The sequence below is a fragment of the Propithecus coquereli genome, unplaced genomic scaffold (genome assembly GCF_000956105.1).
Source record: "Propithecus coquereli isolate 6110/MARCELLA unplaced genomic scaffold, Pcoq_1.0 Scaffold14, whole genome shotgun sequence".
Classification (NCBI taxonomy): domain Eukaryota; kingdom Metazoa; phylum Chordata; class Mammalia; order Primates; family Indriidae; genus Propithecus; species Propithecus coquereli.
In genome coordinates this window covers 5,411,980-5,426,036 of record NW_012138302.1, presented here as the reverse complement: position 1 = coordinate 5,426,036, position 14,057 = coordinate 5,411,980, and the positions used below count along the sequence as shown (strand labels likewise).

The 14,057-nt window shown below is 46.2% G+C and overlaps 1 protein-coding gene across 1 annotated transcript in view; it reads left to right on the top strand.

Moving 5' to 3' along the window:
- The first annotated feature begins 12,039 nt into the window (after positions 1–12,039).
- The window catches only part of ALG6 (ALG6, alpha-1,3-glucosyltransferase), a 58,452-nt gene continuing 56,434 nt past the window's right edge, over positions 12,040–14,057 (top strand). Inside the window, exon 1 of the mRNA XM_012639327.1 lies at positions 12,040–12,141. Coding sequence (XP_012494781.1) covers positions 12,060–12,141 — 82 coding nt within the window. The 5' untranslated portion in view covers positions 12,040–12,059. The remainder of the gene's footprint in view (positions 12,142–14,057) is intronic.

The following is a 14,057-nucleotide window of genomic DNA, read 5'->3' as shown; positions in this document are numbered from 1 at the left end:
TTACCTCCGTTGGGCTTTTTGACTGGCAGGAGGGGAGTGTTCCATGGGAATTGGCACTCCACCAAAATCCCCTCCTGCTTAAGCCTGTCCCATGTGTTCCTGAATTCCCTCTCGAGCCTCCTTGGGGATGGGGTATTGTCATCTTCTGGTCGGTTGGGCTCCCGGTTTCATCTCGATCACCAGGGTTGCATGTTGGTGTGCAAGACGGGGGTAGGGGGTTGTGCTCTGCCCATAGGAATGGAAAATCCTGCCAGAAGTGAGGTGGGTTCTGTTCCTCTTTGGCCTCATCGTATAGTTTTCATTCTGATTCCTGGTGCAGGAAGACCACCGTTATGAGAGTCTCTGGGGTGCCGAGCGTGAGGCTCATGGTCCCTTCCAGGTGGAAGGTGATCTGGGCTTCCAGTTTGCTCAGGAGATCTCGACCTAGGAGGGGAATGGGGCAGTCTGGTATGTATAGGAATTCATGTCTTATCTGGTGGCCTCCCATCTGGCATATTTGGGATTGGCAGAAGGGTCGAGCTACTCGAGCTCCAGTGGCTCCCACAGTGGTGGTTTCCCACTTTGTAAGTGGAGCCACCGGGGTTGTTATCACTGAGTGTTCTGCCCCAGTGTCCACCATGAACGTTTTTGGTCAGCCCCCCCAACTTCCATTATGACCATAGGCTCCTGGGGTCCAAGGGTCAGGGAACTCAGTCAGTCCTATTCTGAGTTGACCCCAGTGAGATCGATGAGGTCCTAAGTCTCCGGCTCCTGCTGGAAGCTGCTGGGCAGGTTCCTGTTTGGTCGTGGGTGGTTTCTTTTGTTGGGGCATTCATGCTTCTAGTGACCAAACTCCTTACAATAGGCACACTGGTCAGGCTTCAGGGTCCCTCGTCTCCTGGGTCCTCCCTCCCATGTCCAGCTAGGTGTCTTGGCTCAGTCAGGTCTTCCCAGGGGCGGGGGCCAGGCGGGGGGTTTTTTTTTTCTTTTTTTTTTCTTTTTCCCTTTGGGCGTTTTGTTTTGGTTTACCTTGGCCTTTTTGGCCCCTTTCCTTAGCTGCGTGATGTTCATTCCTGCAAACCCATCAAGTTTCTGGAGTTTCCATTGGATGTCAGTATAGGACTGCCCAACAAATGCGGCATTCACCATCTGCTGATTTTTGGCCACCTCTGTGTTGAAGGGTGTGTAGACTCAGTAGGCCTCACAAAGGCGCTCAGAGAATTCGCTCGGTGAGTCCTCCGGCTTCTGGGTGATCAGAGTGACTTTGTTCATGTTGGTTGGTTTTTTGGCTTCCTCCCAGACCCCAGGGAGGAGAGCTTCCTGATACGTTCCAAGTGCCTCTTGTCCGCTCAGGGAGTTGAAATCCCAATCCGGGTTGGTCTTGGGTGCTGCTCTCTGTGCCCACTGCTCCACGTCCAAGGTCCCTGCTGGAGCCTGGTCCTTGAGCCACCTCCGGGTCCTAGCTACAATCCAGTATCGTTCTTCCATGTTAAAAAGGGTCAAAGGGAGCTGGTGGCAGTCTTCCCAAGTGGGATGGTGGGTCTGAAAGATGGATTCCAGGAGATCAATGAGGGCCTGAGGTTTTTCAGAGTATGGCGGGGTGTGGTCCTTCCAGTTCAGAAGGTCAGTTGTGGAGAGGAGCTGGTAGTACAGGACCGACTGACCTGGCTGAATGGACCCATGGTCCGTAACCTGCATTGGACCTTGTCCCTCATGCAGGGGCATCTGGAGGGCTGAAGTTGGGGCTTGAGCTGACCGTAGTGGGTGGGTGATGGGAGTGTCGGCACCTGGTTGATCCGGAACTGGCAGTGGGGAGACTGATGGTGGCGGGGTGTCTGGTGGATTCGGGGATACTTCAAGAGGTATCACGGTAGGGTTGTAGGGCGGTGGTGGTGCATCCTCTTTAGGAGCTTCCGATAGATGGATTTGGACAGTTTGGAGTCTCTGGTCCTTTGGGCCACAAAAATCCTGCTCTGTCCCTTATTGACATAGAATCGGACCCAAGGGGGCATGATCTGAGCCATCTCTAGCCATGAATCTATGTAAAGGAATTGGTCGGGGTGGCCGGGAGTCCTGGTCCCAATTCTCCAAACTACTCGCACGGTGGGGAGGTCTAAGGTTCCCGTTGTGGGCCAGTTGACCCTGAATGTGGGCCATTCATGTTCACAGAGGGCCCTAAGTCTACTGGGACTCAGTGTGATGCCATAATCTCCCATGAAACCCTTCTTAAAATTCCTTAACATGCATTTAAGGACTGTAGGCTTAGATTCTATGCTACCCATCCTGGACCCTTGAATGGTGTTGCAGATTAACAGACAAAGGGGGGGTTTCTCTCAGGAGTCCGCCTGGCTGCGTCCCTCATGGGAACTTAGGCATGTCTTGGCAAAGGTGTGCCAGTATAAACCCTGGGCCTGGTCCCTCCCTTTAGGGGAGTGAATCACTGTTATGCCTTACGACACCACCGCAGAATCGCAGGTGAGGACTCACTCACATTCCATAGCCATAGCCGTGGAACCACAAACAGTCACTCTTCACAACAGGGGGTTTCTCTCAGGTGTCCACCTGGCTTCGTCCCTCTAGGGAACTTAGGTGCATCTTAGCGAAGGTGCACCGGTATAAACCCCGGGCCTTATCGCTCTCTTTAGGGGAGTGAATCACTGTTGCCGCAGAACTGCAGGTGAGGACCCACTCAAGTTCCATAGCCGTGGAACCACAATCACTCTTCACTCACTCTTCACTGACTCATTCAGAGAGGCAGAGGTTACACATTCCCACCTTGGGAATTCCCTGCACTCAGGAGGTGAGCAAGCTCCTCGTCTGGTGTCTGACGGGCCTGACTTGGACGGGTCCCGGGACCTTACTTGGTCCGATGCCTCCAGACCTGATTTGACTTGTCCTTCCCTCTGGTGTGTCTGGGCGAGTTCGGGACCCCACGGCCTGCAGGAGCTCCCGAGGAGCGAAGATATTCCGCAAAATGACGGTTGGCGCCGGTTTGCTTCTATCACCGAGGTCCCACTGGTCGCTGAGCCCGTCCCCAAACTGGTGGCTTCAAGGGGCCAGCTCGGTCGGTTTTCCCGGTCAGGGAACCAAAATGTTACAGCAAGTGTTACAGGAGGTGGTTCCGAGGACAAACCGAGCGGCACACAGAGAGTTGGAGAATCAAAGTTTATTCGCCGGTGGGCTCTGAGGGGTCCCACCACCAAATTCTGAGCCCTGTCTACTGGCTTTTTTCCACTTTTATTAAGTTCTGGTGGTCTGAGGGGTGGGGAATCAGGTGGCTAATGCCCGCCAGGTAATAGGTTAGTTGTTGTGTCAGATAATAGGTTAGTATTATGTTGATTCACCAGGTAATAGGGTAGTTGATGTGCCACGTAATAGGTTTAGTGTTATGCTGATGCGCCAGGTAATAGATTAGTTGATGGGCCAGGTAATAGGTTAGTATTATGCTGATGTGCCAGGTAATAGATTAGTTGATGGGCCAGGTAATAGGTTAGTATTATGCTGATGCAGGTCTTCTGTGAGGGATGGGGGTCTCAGGTGGCTGATGCACCAAGTAATAGATGGGGGTTTTCCTTATCACTAATTTATTGGGGATACAGATGTTATGGTTTCGTAGGTGCCACGACCTATCTGCGTCCTTCTTGGCCTTCTCCTGCTCTGCCCTCTGGTTCTCTTCTGGGGTATATTTTGGTTCTTTGGGACACTTGGTTGCCAACAAGATTTGGCACTGGGAGTATTGTTCTCTGAACATTCTCGGGTGGCTGCATTTTTGGCTGCTGTGTCTGCCAGGTGATTGCTGGTGGCAATTGGATCTGTTCCCTTTTGGTGCCCTCGACAGTGGATGACTGCAATTTCTTTTGGCTCCCAAACTGCCTCCAGCAGTTGGAGGATTTCATCTCTATTTTTGATCTGCTTTCCACCTGCAGTCAGCCGTCCCCTCTCCCTGTATATTGCCCCGTGGATATGTATTGTGGCATAGGCATATTTAGAGTCTGTGTATATGTTTGCCTTCTTACCCTGGGCATGCCTGAGGGCCCATAGCCCCGCCCTTTGTGCCGACCACCCTTGGGGCAAAGGAGCTGACACGATGGCCTCATCGACTGTGTTGACTGCGAAGCCGGCCAGTCGTTTCCCATTCTGGATAAAACTACTGCCATCCATGTAGAGTTCTAACTCCGGTGCCAGTAGAGGACTATCTTTCAGATCTGGCCAATTGGCATAGACTGCCTCTACTGCCTCAGTGCAATCATGGTCCAGGGGCCCTGGCTTGGTGAGTAGGAGGGTAGCGGGATTTAAGGTCCACACAATCTCCAGGGTGACCCGCGGATTTTCGCATAGCAGTCCTTGGTATTGCGCTAACCAGTTGCTTGAGAGCCACCAGTGCCCTGAGGTATTCATTAGAGATATTCCTGTATGAGGGACTCGCACACGGAGGTTCTGTCCCAGTGTGAGTTTGTCTGCTTTCTTGACTAGCAGGACAGTGGCTGCCAGTGCGCGGAGGCAAGGCGGCCATCCTGCCACTACCGGATCCAATTGTTTTGACAAATAAGCCACTGGTCTCTGCCATGGGCCCACAGTTTGAGTCAAAACCCCCAGAGCCACTTGTTTCTTCTCGTGTACAATCAGGTTAAAGTCTTTGGTGAGGTCCGGTAGCCCTAGTGCAGGGGCTCTTTTTAGTAAGTCTTTTATTTCCTGGAAAGCCCTTTCCTGACTCTCGGCCTATTCCAATTCTTTGTTTTCAGGCCTGTGTAGGGCCTCGTACACAGGCCTGGCCTTCAGGGAGAAACTTGGGATCCAGATGCGGCAGAATCCGGCCGCTCCGAGGAATTCTCTGAGTTGTCTCCAACTGGTCGGCCTGGGAATTGTACAGATGGTGTGCTTTCGCTCATGTCCCAGTGTCTGGCACCCCTGAGTGATGTGGAAACTGAGGTACTTCACCTGTTGCCTGCAGATCTGTGCCTTTTTCCAGGAGACTTTGTATCCCTTGTCAGTGAGCAATTGGAGCAGGCACTGGGTTCCCTGTTGGCAGCCTCCTCTGGTTGAGCTTGCCAGAGGAGGTCATCGATGTACTGTAGAAGTGTGCAGCGGGTTTCTTCTCATGGAAAGGAGATGAGGTCAGTGGCTAGAGCCTCCCCGAATAGAATTAGTGAATTTTTAAATCCCTGTGGTAGCCGTGTCTAGGTCGGCTGGGTTTTCCTTGTAGTCTGAGGATCCTCCCACTCGAAGGCGAACAGGGGCTGGCTCTTCGGAGAGAGCCGCATGCAGAAGAAAGCATCCTTTAAGTCCAGGGAGGAGAACCAGGCAGCATCAGGAGGAATGAGGCCCAGGAGGGTGTATGGATTCGGTACCACTGGATGGAGAATCACTGTAGCCTCATTAATCAGTCGCAGGTCTTGGACTGGCCAGTATTCACCTCCGTTGAGCTTTTTGACTGGCAGGAGGGGAGTGTTCCATGGGAATTGACACTCCACCAAAGTCCCCTCCCGCTTAAGCCTGTCGATGTGTTCCTGAATTCCCTCTCGAGCCTCCTTGGGGATGGGGTACTGTCATTTTCTGGTCAGTTGGGCACCCAGTTTCATCTCGATCACCAGGGTTGCATGTTGGTGTGCAAGACGGGGTGGGTGGTTGCGCTCCGCCCATACCAACGGAAAATCCTGTCGGAAGTCAGGCGGATTCTGTTCCTCTTTGGCCTCATCGCATAGATTCCATTCCGATTCCCGATGCAGGCAGACTGCCATTATGAGAGTCTCTGGGGCACCCAGTTTGAGGCTCACGGTCCCTTCCAGGTAGAAGGTGATCTGGGATTCCAGTTTGCTCAGGAGATCTCGACCGAGGAGGGGAATGGGGCAGTCTGGTATGTATAGGAATTCATGTCTTATCTGCTGGCCCCCCATCTGGCATATTTGGGATTGGCAGAAGGGTTGAGCTACTCAAGTTCCCGTGGCTCCCACAGTGGTGGTTTCCCGCCTTTTAAGTGGAGCCACCGGGGTTGTTATCACTGAGTGTTCTGCCCCAGTGTCCACCACGAACGTTATTATTGGTTGGTCCCCCACTTCCATTATGACCGTAGGCTTCCAGGGGCCAAGGGTCAAGGTACCCGATCTGTCCTATTCCGAGTTGACCCCAGTGAGACTGATGAGGTCCTGGGTCTCCTGCTCCTGCTGGAAGCCCCTGTGCAGGTTCCTGTTTGGTGGTGGGTGGGTTCTTTTGTTGGGGCATTCATGCTTCCAGTGACCAAACTCCTTACAATAGGCGCACTGGTCAGGCTTCAGGGTCCCTTGTCTCCTGGATCTTCTCTCCCGCGGTGGGCCAGGTCTCTTGGCTGGGCCAGGAGAGCGGCTTTCTGTTTCATTTTCATGTCATTCTCCCTCTGGCCAGTCTGGTCTGGATTAACGTAGACCTTTGCCACTTCCATCAGCTGCGTGACGTTCATTCCTGCAAACCCATCAAGTTTCTGGAGTTTCCATCAGATGTCAGTATAGGACTGCCCAACAGATGTGACATGCACCATCTGCTGATTTTTGGCCACCTCTGGGTTGAAGGGTGAGTAGACTCAGTAGGCCTCACAAAGGCACTCAGAGAATTTGCTCGGTGAGTCCTCCGGCTTCTGGGTGATCAGAGTGACTTTGTTCATGTTGGTTGGTTTTCTGGCTCCCTCCCGGACCCCATGAAAGAGAGCTTCCTGATACCTTCCAAGTGCCTCGTCCACTCGGGGAGTTGAAATCCCAATCCCGGTTGGTCTTGGGTGCTGCTTTCTGTGCCCACTGCTCCACGTCCAAGGTCCCTGCTGGAGCCTGGTCCTGGAGCCATCTCTGGGTCCCAGCTACAATCTGGTGTCGTTCTTCCATGTTAAAAAGGGTTAGAAGGAGCTGGTGGCTGTCTTCCCAAGTGGGATGGTGGGTCTGAAAGATGGATTCCAGGAGGTCAACGAGGGCCTGAGGTTTTTCGGAGTATTGCGGGGTGTGATGCTTCCACACCCCGGTCAGTGGTGGAGAAGGGCTGGTAGTACAGGACTGGCTGACCTGGCTGAACGGACCGGACCCATCGTCTGTAACCTGCATTGGACCTCGCACCTCATGCAGGGGCATCTGGAGGGGTGAAGTTGGGGCCTGAGCTGACCATAGCTGGCGGGTGATGAGAGTGTCGGCACCTGGTTGGTCTGGAACTGGCAGCGGTGACCTGACAGTGGTGGGGTGTCTGGTGGATTCGGGGATACTTCAGGAGGTGTCATGGTAGGGTTGTAGGGCGGTGGTGGTGGATCCTCTTCAGGAGCTTCCTGATAGATGGGTTTGGACAGTTTGGAGTCTCTGGTCCTTTGGGCCACAAAAATCCTGCTCTTTCGCTTATTGGCACAGAACCGGACCCAAGGGGGCGTGATCAGAGTAATCTCTAGCCATGAATCTATGTAAGGGAATTGGTCGGGGTGGCCGGGAGTCTTGGTCACGATTCTCCAAATTGCTCACATGGTGGGGAGGTCTAAGGTTCCTGTTGCCAGTCGACCCCGAATATGGGCCATTCATGTTCACAGAGGGCTCTAAGTCCACTGGGACTCAGTGTGTCGCCATAATGGCCCGTGAAACCCTTCTTAAAGTTCTGTAACGTGCATTTAAGGACTGTAGGCTTAGATTCTGCGCTACCCATCATAGACCCTTGAATGGTGTCACAGCTTAACAGACAAAGGGGAGGGAGGTTCTCTCAGGTGTCTGTCTGGCTGCGTCCTTCTTGGGAACTTAGGTGTGTCTTGGCGAAGGTGTGCCCGCATAAACTCGGGGCCTGGTTGCTCCCTTTAGGGGAGTGAATCACCTCATGCTGTACACCGCCGCCGCAGGACCGCAGGCGAGGACCCACTCACGTTCCGTAGCCGTGGAACCACAAACAGTCACTCTTCACTCAGTCTTCACTTATTCATTCAGAGAGGCAGAGGTTACACATTCCCACCCTGGGAATTCCCTGCACTCAGGAGGTGAGCAAGCTCGTCTTCTGGCGTCTGACGGGCCTGACTTGGGGACCTTACTTGGTCCGATGCCTCCAGACCTGATTTGACTTGTCCTTCCCTCTGGTGTATCTGGGCGAGTTCGGGACCCCGCGGTCAGCGAGAGCTCCCGAGGAGTGAAGATATTCTGCAAAATGGCGGTTGGCACCAGTTCACTTCTGTCACCAAGGTCCCACTGGTCGCTGCGGCCTTTCCCTGAACTGGTGGCTTCAAGGGGCCAGCGCAGTCAGTTTTCCCTATCAGAGAACCAAAATGTTACAGCAAGTGTTACAGCAGGTGGTTCCAAGGACAAACTGAGCGGCACACAGAGAGTCGGAGAATCAAAGTTTATTTGCTGGTGGGCTCTGAGAGGTCTTGCCACCAAATTCTGAGCCCTGTCTACCTGATTTTTCCCATTTTTATTAAGTTGGGGTGGTCCAAGTGATGGGGTCTCAGGTTGCTAAGGTAATAGGTTAGTTGATGCATCAGGTAATAGGTTAGTATTATGTTGGTGCGCCAGGTAATAGATTAGTTGATGGGCCAAGTAATAGGTATTATGCTGATGCGGGTCTTCCGTGAGGAGTGGGAGTCTCTGGTGGCTGAAGCCCCAAGTAATAGATGGGGGTTTTCCTTATCAATATAACATATGTACAGAAAAATTGTGTACACAAACCATAACTTATATCACACATCACCTTATCACAAAGTAAACACATCTTTTAACTAGCACTCAAGGGAACAAAACATTCACAGCATCTCAGAAGACCTCTCTGGGGACCCCTACCAATCACCAGCCCTTCTTTCCTCCCCTAAGGTAACCTCTTTCCTGTTTTCTAACACCATTGATTAGTTCTTCCTACTTATGAGCCTTTCATGGAACCATATATATGTACGTATGTATTTGTAGTGTCCAGCTTTTTTTTACTCAAAATTACGTGTGTGACATTGTTCCATGTCATGTGAAAATACAATTTCTGATAGTGAAAAGAATTAAGAAGAAAATTAAAGAAGGTAATGGTACAAACAGTGAGGGAAGGAAAATTTAATAGGGTAGTGAGGGATGATCTTTTCAAGGGATGACTTGAGATATAACATGAATGGCAAAACATTAGTCAATAAGCTGGGTTAAGAGCATTCCAACCAGAGGGAACAGAAGTGGAAAGGAACTGAAGTGTGAATGAACTTGACAGGTTCTAGGAAGAGAGGAAAGACCTTGTAGGGAAGTGGGAGGAGATGAAGTTGGAGAGGCAGGCAAAAGTCAGATCTTAGAGAGTCTTGTGGCTGGGGTATTTCGATTTTATTCTAGGTATTATTCATGTAAAGGAGATGTTTTTGATGTCCTTCAGCTTCCAGCATGAGCCACTTAATGGAGGATGGGAAGGCTTATCATTTTACTCATCAAGGAAGCCCTACAAAAGCGGCAAAACTAAGCAGCCATTGGGAATTAGGGGGAACATTAACATGTTGAGAGACCAAGTCATGATTTATATTAATTCAGCACATAATTTGCTTCTAAAATCAGATTTAGAAGATACTTTAGAAATTAATTATCTATTCTAACACTCTAAAAATATTCCTGTCAAGTAGTCTCTCAGTTTCTGTTTGAACCTGTTCAATGGGAACTCCCTTTTCAAGAAGAAGCTCACTTTGGTTTTGGACAGCTCTAATTTTTAGAAAAGTTTTCCTAATATTTAATAATAATAACTTAATACCTGTAACATTGATCATCACTTCTGAGTCTACACAGAACTGATAATTATCATTTATCTGTTGCTTCCCATTTGGTACTCGTGCAGCTGATTTTTGTTTTGTGTGGAGGGGTTTTTCTTTTTTTTTTTTTCACATTGAAGTGAAGGACTTTGAATTTATTTGAATTTACCTTTGTTGTGATTTCTGGAGTTAGAGATGGTCAGTCCATAGATGCTGTCCGAATCTCTTTGGACCTGACCCCTTCATCCATCAGTTAGTGATTCCTTCTGCCATTGTGCTCTTAGCAAACTGGATCAGCATGATGTCAGTTAATCATTATGTTCTTTATAACTTCATTATGCCTATTAAGTGCTATTGTAGTCTTATTTTTGTTACTTAGGGTTCCTGGGGAAGTACTTAAATACATTTATTTGAAACTGTTGACAGTTGACTTAACTTGGTCACATTAGTGATTTAAATTTCCCAGATAGAATATTAAGCTGTATTTTTAGTTCTAGGAATTAGCATTTGTATAATAGATTTTAAACATGATGCCTTAGCAGAAAATAGTGTTATATCGTAATTCTGGAATACATGGTATAGCATGTTGATAAAAGGGGCTTTTTGTGTTAGACTAAAATAGAATTTGAATAGTTTATAATGGCCTATAACCTGTGTCAAAGTCAGAATGACATCAGAAAGTGACTTAATTTTAATTTTTCCTCTTTTCTTGCCTCTGTGATAGAAGTTCCAGTGAATAATGAAATAATCAAAGGTGAACACAGGCTGGGCATAGTGGCTCACACCTATAATCCCAGCAGTTTGGGAAGCAGAGGTGGGAAGATTGCTTGAGACCAGGAGTTCGAGACCAGCCTGGGCAATATAGTGAGACCCTATATCTACAAAAAAAAGTTAAAAAAAAATTAGGTAGGCATGATGGTGGAGCACTTGTAGTCCTAGCTACTTGGGAGGCTGAGGCAGGAGGATCACTCCTGAGCCCACCCAGGAGTGAAGTGAGCTATGATGACTCCTGATCATCTGCCTGGGTGACAGATCAAGACTCTGTCTCAAAAAAAAAAAAAAAAGAAAGAAAAAAGAAAAAAAGTGAATGCAGTAGAAGGGAGAAAAGAGAAAGGGAATTTATATAATCCAAATTTGAATATTAGAGTTACATAGCCTTAAATGCTTTGAATTGTCCTACCTGACTGAGGTGCTAGACTTCATTGGTTTTGGAGTCATCCATTGATGTTTTTATTTTAAGTAAGAAAATAATTTTAGCCCAGTACGTGGAATGTACTGATTTTGCCCTAAATTTTTCAGTTGATTTATTGTATTTTTCTGAATATATTTAAAATATATCCTGTGGTTAAAATAGTCCATCACTTGCAATGATGTTGTAATTTGTGTCTTGCTCTGTTCTCGGCAACAGTTGCCTGCTATAAAGAAGGTTGACAAAAATTCTTACTGAGCGAGACATAACCTTTTTTAATTCCTAAAACTTGAGAAATGTGATTCTTAACTGAGAAAATATGAAAAAAATCCATCATTTTTCAAAGGGAAGAAGAAGATGTTAATTTGCTTCCTTCTTTTAAACCCCAACCTAAGGAAAAATGTAAAAAAAAAAATGTAAGTGATTAATTGGGTTTTACTGCTTTTGTATTTTCTCCTCAGGTTTGGGACTATTCTTACTATTTCTTGCAAAGGTTCATTTCTCTAAGATGGAAAGTTGGTGTGGTTAGTGCAAGTATATTTTAGAAGAAAAGAAGTCAAGACCAAACTACAGAAATTGCTTTAGTGGAAGACTTTCCCAAACTAAATATGAAGACAAAATTCCTCTTTCTGTAACAAAGATAAATCACCCCTCTGTCTACCTTTGTGTCTTATATCTACCTGTAGGTGAACATGCTCTACATAGAACTGACTGTGCCATTATCTACATATCTCTGTTGGTTTTCTTCTCTGAGAAATATTCTCTTGTGAGAGCAAATCTTTACTGTATTTTTGGACATACTGAGTCCCATTTAACAGGGAGAGTTACTTTTTGAGGTATATTTCCTTCAAAAAGGAAAGTGAATAAGGACTAGGGAATAAGGAACTTCAAACTACCCTCTTCCCTTCATCTCTCCTCAAGATTACCCCCCGCCTTCTAATTCTCTATCTTTCTACTTGATTTAATAGCTTGATTGTTGTAGGTACTGTGCTTAGCTAAATCTTGGTGTCTTTTTTCTCTCTAGGCTACTTCTACGTAGACATAATCAATGTTGACTGTTTGGAATTGAAGCATCATTAAAATCTTCTGGAAATTCTAATTTGAAAGAAGTGATAACATTTTTCTGAACAAGAAAAGAAGTGACTCCCTACGTGTTAAAAGTATTCTGGCAGTGGTCCTGTTTTTTTCCCTCCCTAAATTTGAAGAACTATGGAGAAGTGGTACTTGATGACAATAGTGGTCTTAATAGGACTAACAGTACGGTGGACAGTTTCTCTTAATTCTTATTCAGGTAAAACTTTTTTTTTGGGGGGGGCAAACAGACTGAGGACCTAGGTAAAACATTTTTACTGTTTAAAAGAAAGGTAAGTATTCCTTTGAATAGGTGTTTGTTTTGGGAACAGTTTACAGTTTTCTGACCAGGACAGAGAAGATTTTCAGGCTTTATTGGCATGCACAAGAACATACATTTGGCCAGGCGTGGTGGCTCATGCCTACAAGCCTAGCACTCTGGGAGGCTGAGGCAGGAGGATCGCTTGAGCCCAGGAGTTTGAGGTTGCTGTGAGCTAGGCTGACGTTCCTCTGAGTATCCACCCGTCTTTGGAGATAATGGTGCTTCTTTCTTCTGGGTACAGGGAGGACAGCTCTTACATGAGGGTCTTATGACCTGCTTCAGGGGAAAGTCAGTCTTTCCTGCATCTGCTGTTTCTCAAATTCCTTAACCTTAAAATATTCAATATACCAAGGTGCCATATTTTGGAGTAGCCTGGCCTGAACCCCATCACACTCAAGTGTGGAAGCTTAGGCTAGCTTGCTTAGTATTCCTTCTTTGTAAATGTGTATATAATTTAGGCAGACTAGACTACTTATGTATATTATTTAAATTTAAATTTTTCTGAAATCTCTATCTCTTACATTTTTAGAGCTGCTTAGTATGTAAATTAATTTACACAGGCCTAAAAATATTGAATAAATATTGTTTGTTGCTTTTAAATAATCCATGGGGAGTAGACAAATTTTGATTTCAGTATTCATTGATTACCATTTTCTTGCAGAGATTCACAGTTCCTCTGTACTTGATCCAAAGTGTTACCAATGTTTTTAGAGCAAATAGCAACATTTGAGCTGAAGAAGATTATTTTATTTTAATGACCTTTTTTTTCCCTAAGCTACATTGGCTGTTTCGGAGGAGAAGGTCATAGAGAATCAGTTTTTGCTACATATCACTCATTGTTAAAGTATGACTGTGTTCTATTTAATTGGTTAGTTTCTCTCAACTTACCCATTGCTATGGATGTATAAAAGGAAGATTTTATTATGGAAAATTTTAGCCAGATTCTTTTATGATGTTTAAAATTTCAATATAAAGACAGTATGTATTGTTAACAATGAAACTACTTGCTCTTTAAATTCAAACATAATTCTGAATAATTCAGCAATTAATAAAATGAACATTTAAGTGGTGCTTAAGCCCATTTTCCTGAGAATGAGACAAAATTGAAGCTCTATAAATATACATTAGAGTGTTTTCTTTATGTAATTCTGAATCTCATGTAAATGAATTTGTAGAATTAATCACTGTGGAAGGAATCCTTTTTGCCCTTCCCAAATGAAGCTCCCACAGGTACAGTTGGGTTGTCCTTCTGGGTTGCTTTAAGGGCACTTTAGCAGTTTTAAAAACTTAAGTACTAATTTCATAGCCAGTGTCAGCTGAATTTATTGAAGTAGGTCAGACTCTGGATAGAAACTTGTTTCCCAACCCTAAAGAGAGTCATTATCCATTCTTCTATTTGTTAGAGAATGGTAATAAATTCTTCCACATTGACCACAACTCTAGAGCAATTTCAGAAAGCCTAGATAGTTGGATTTTTTTCAGGTGCAGGAAATTACTTGACATCCTCTCTGACTTTGATTATCCCAGTGGATCAAAAACAAATAAAAACAAAACAAACAAAAAATCAAGATCAACTCTTCCCCCCCCAAAAAAGAAGCCATATTCAATGGTTGTATTCTTTAAAATAGAAACACACATACACAGACACACACACACACACATCTCTATAAAATAGACATGCAAAAATGCAATTCATTGAGGAATTCTTTTCCTTTTTAAAAATATTTTTATTGCGGGCCATTCTCTCCCTTTCAGTTTAATTAAACAAGTTTTTAAAGTATATGCTTAGCAATATATTTCCTTTGAGCTCTAGA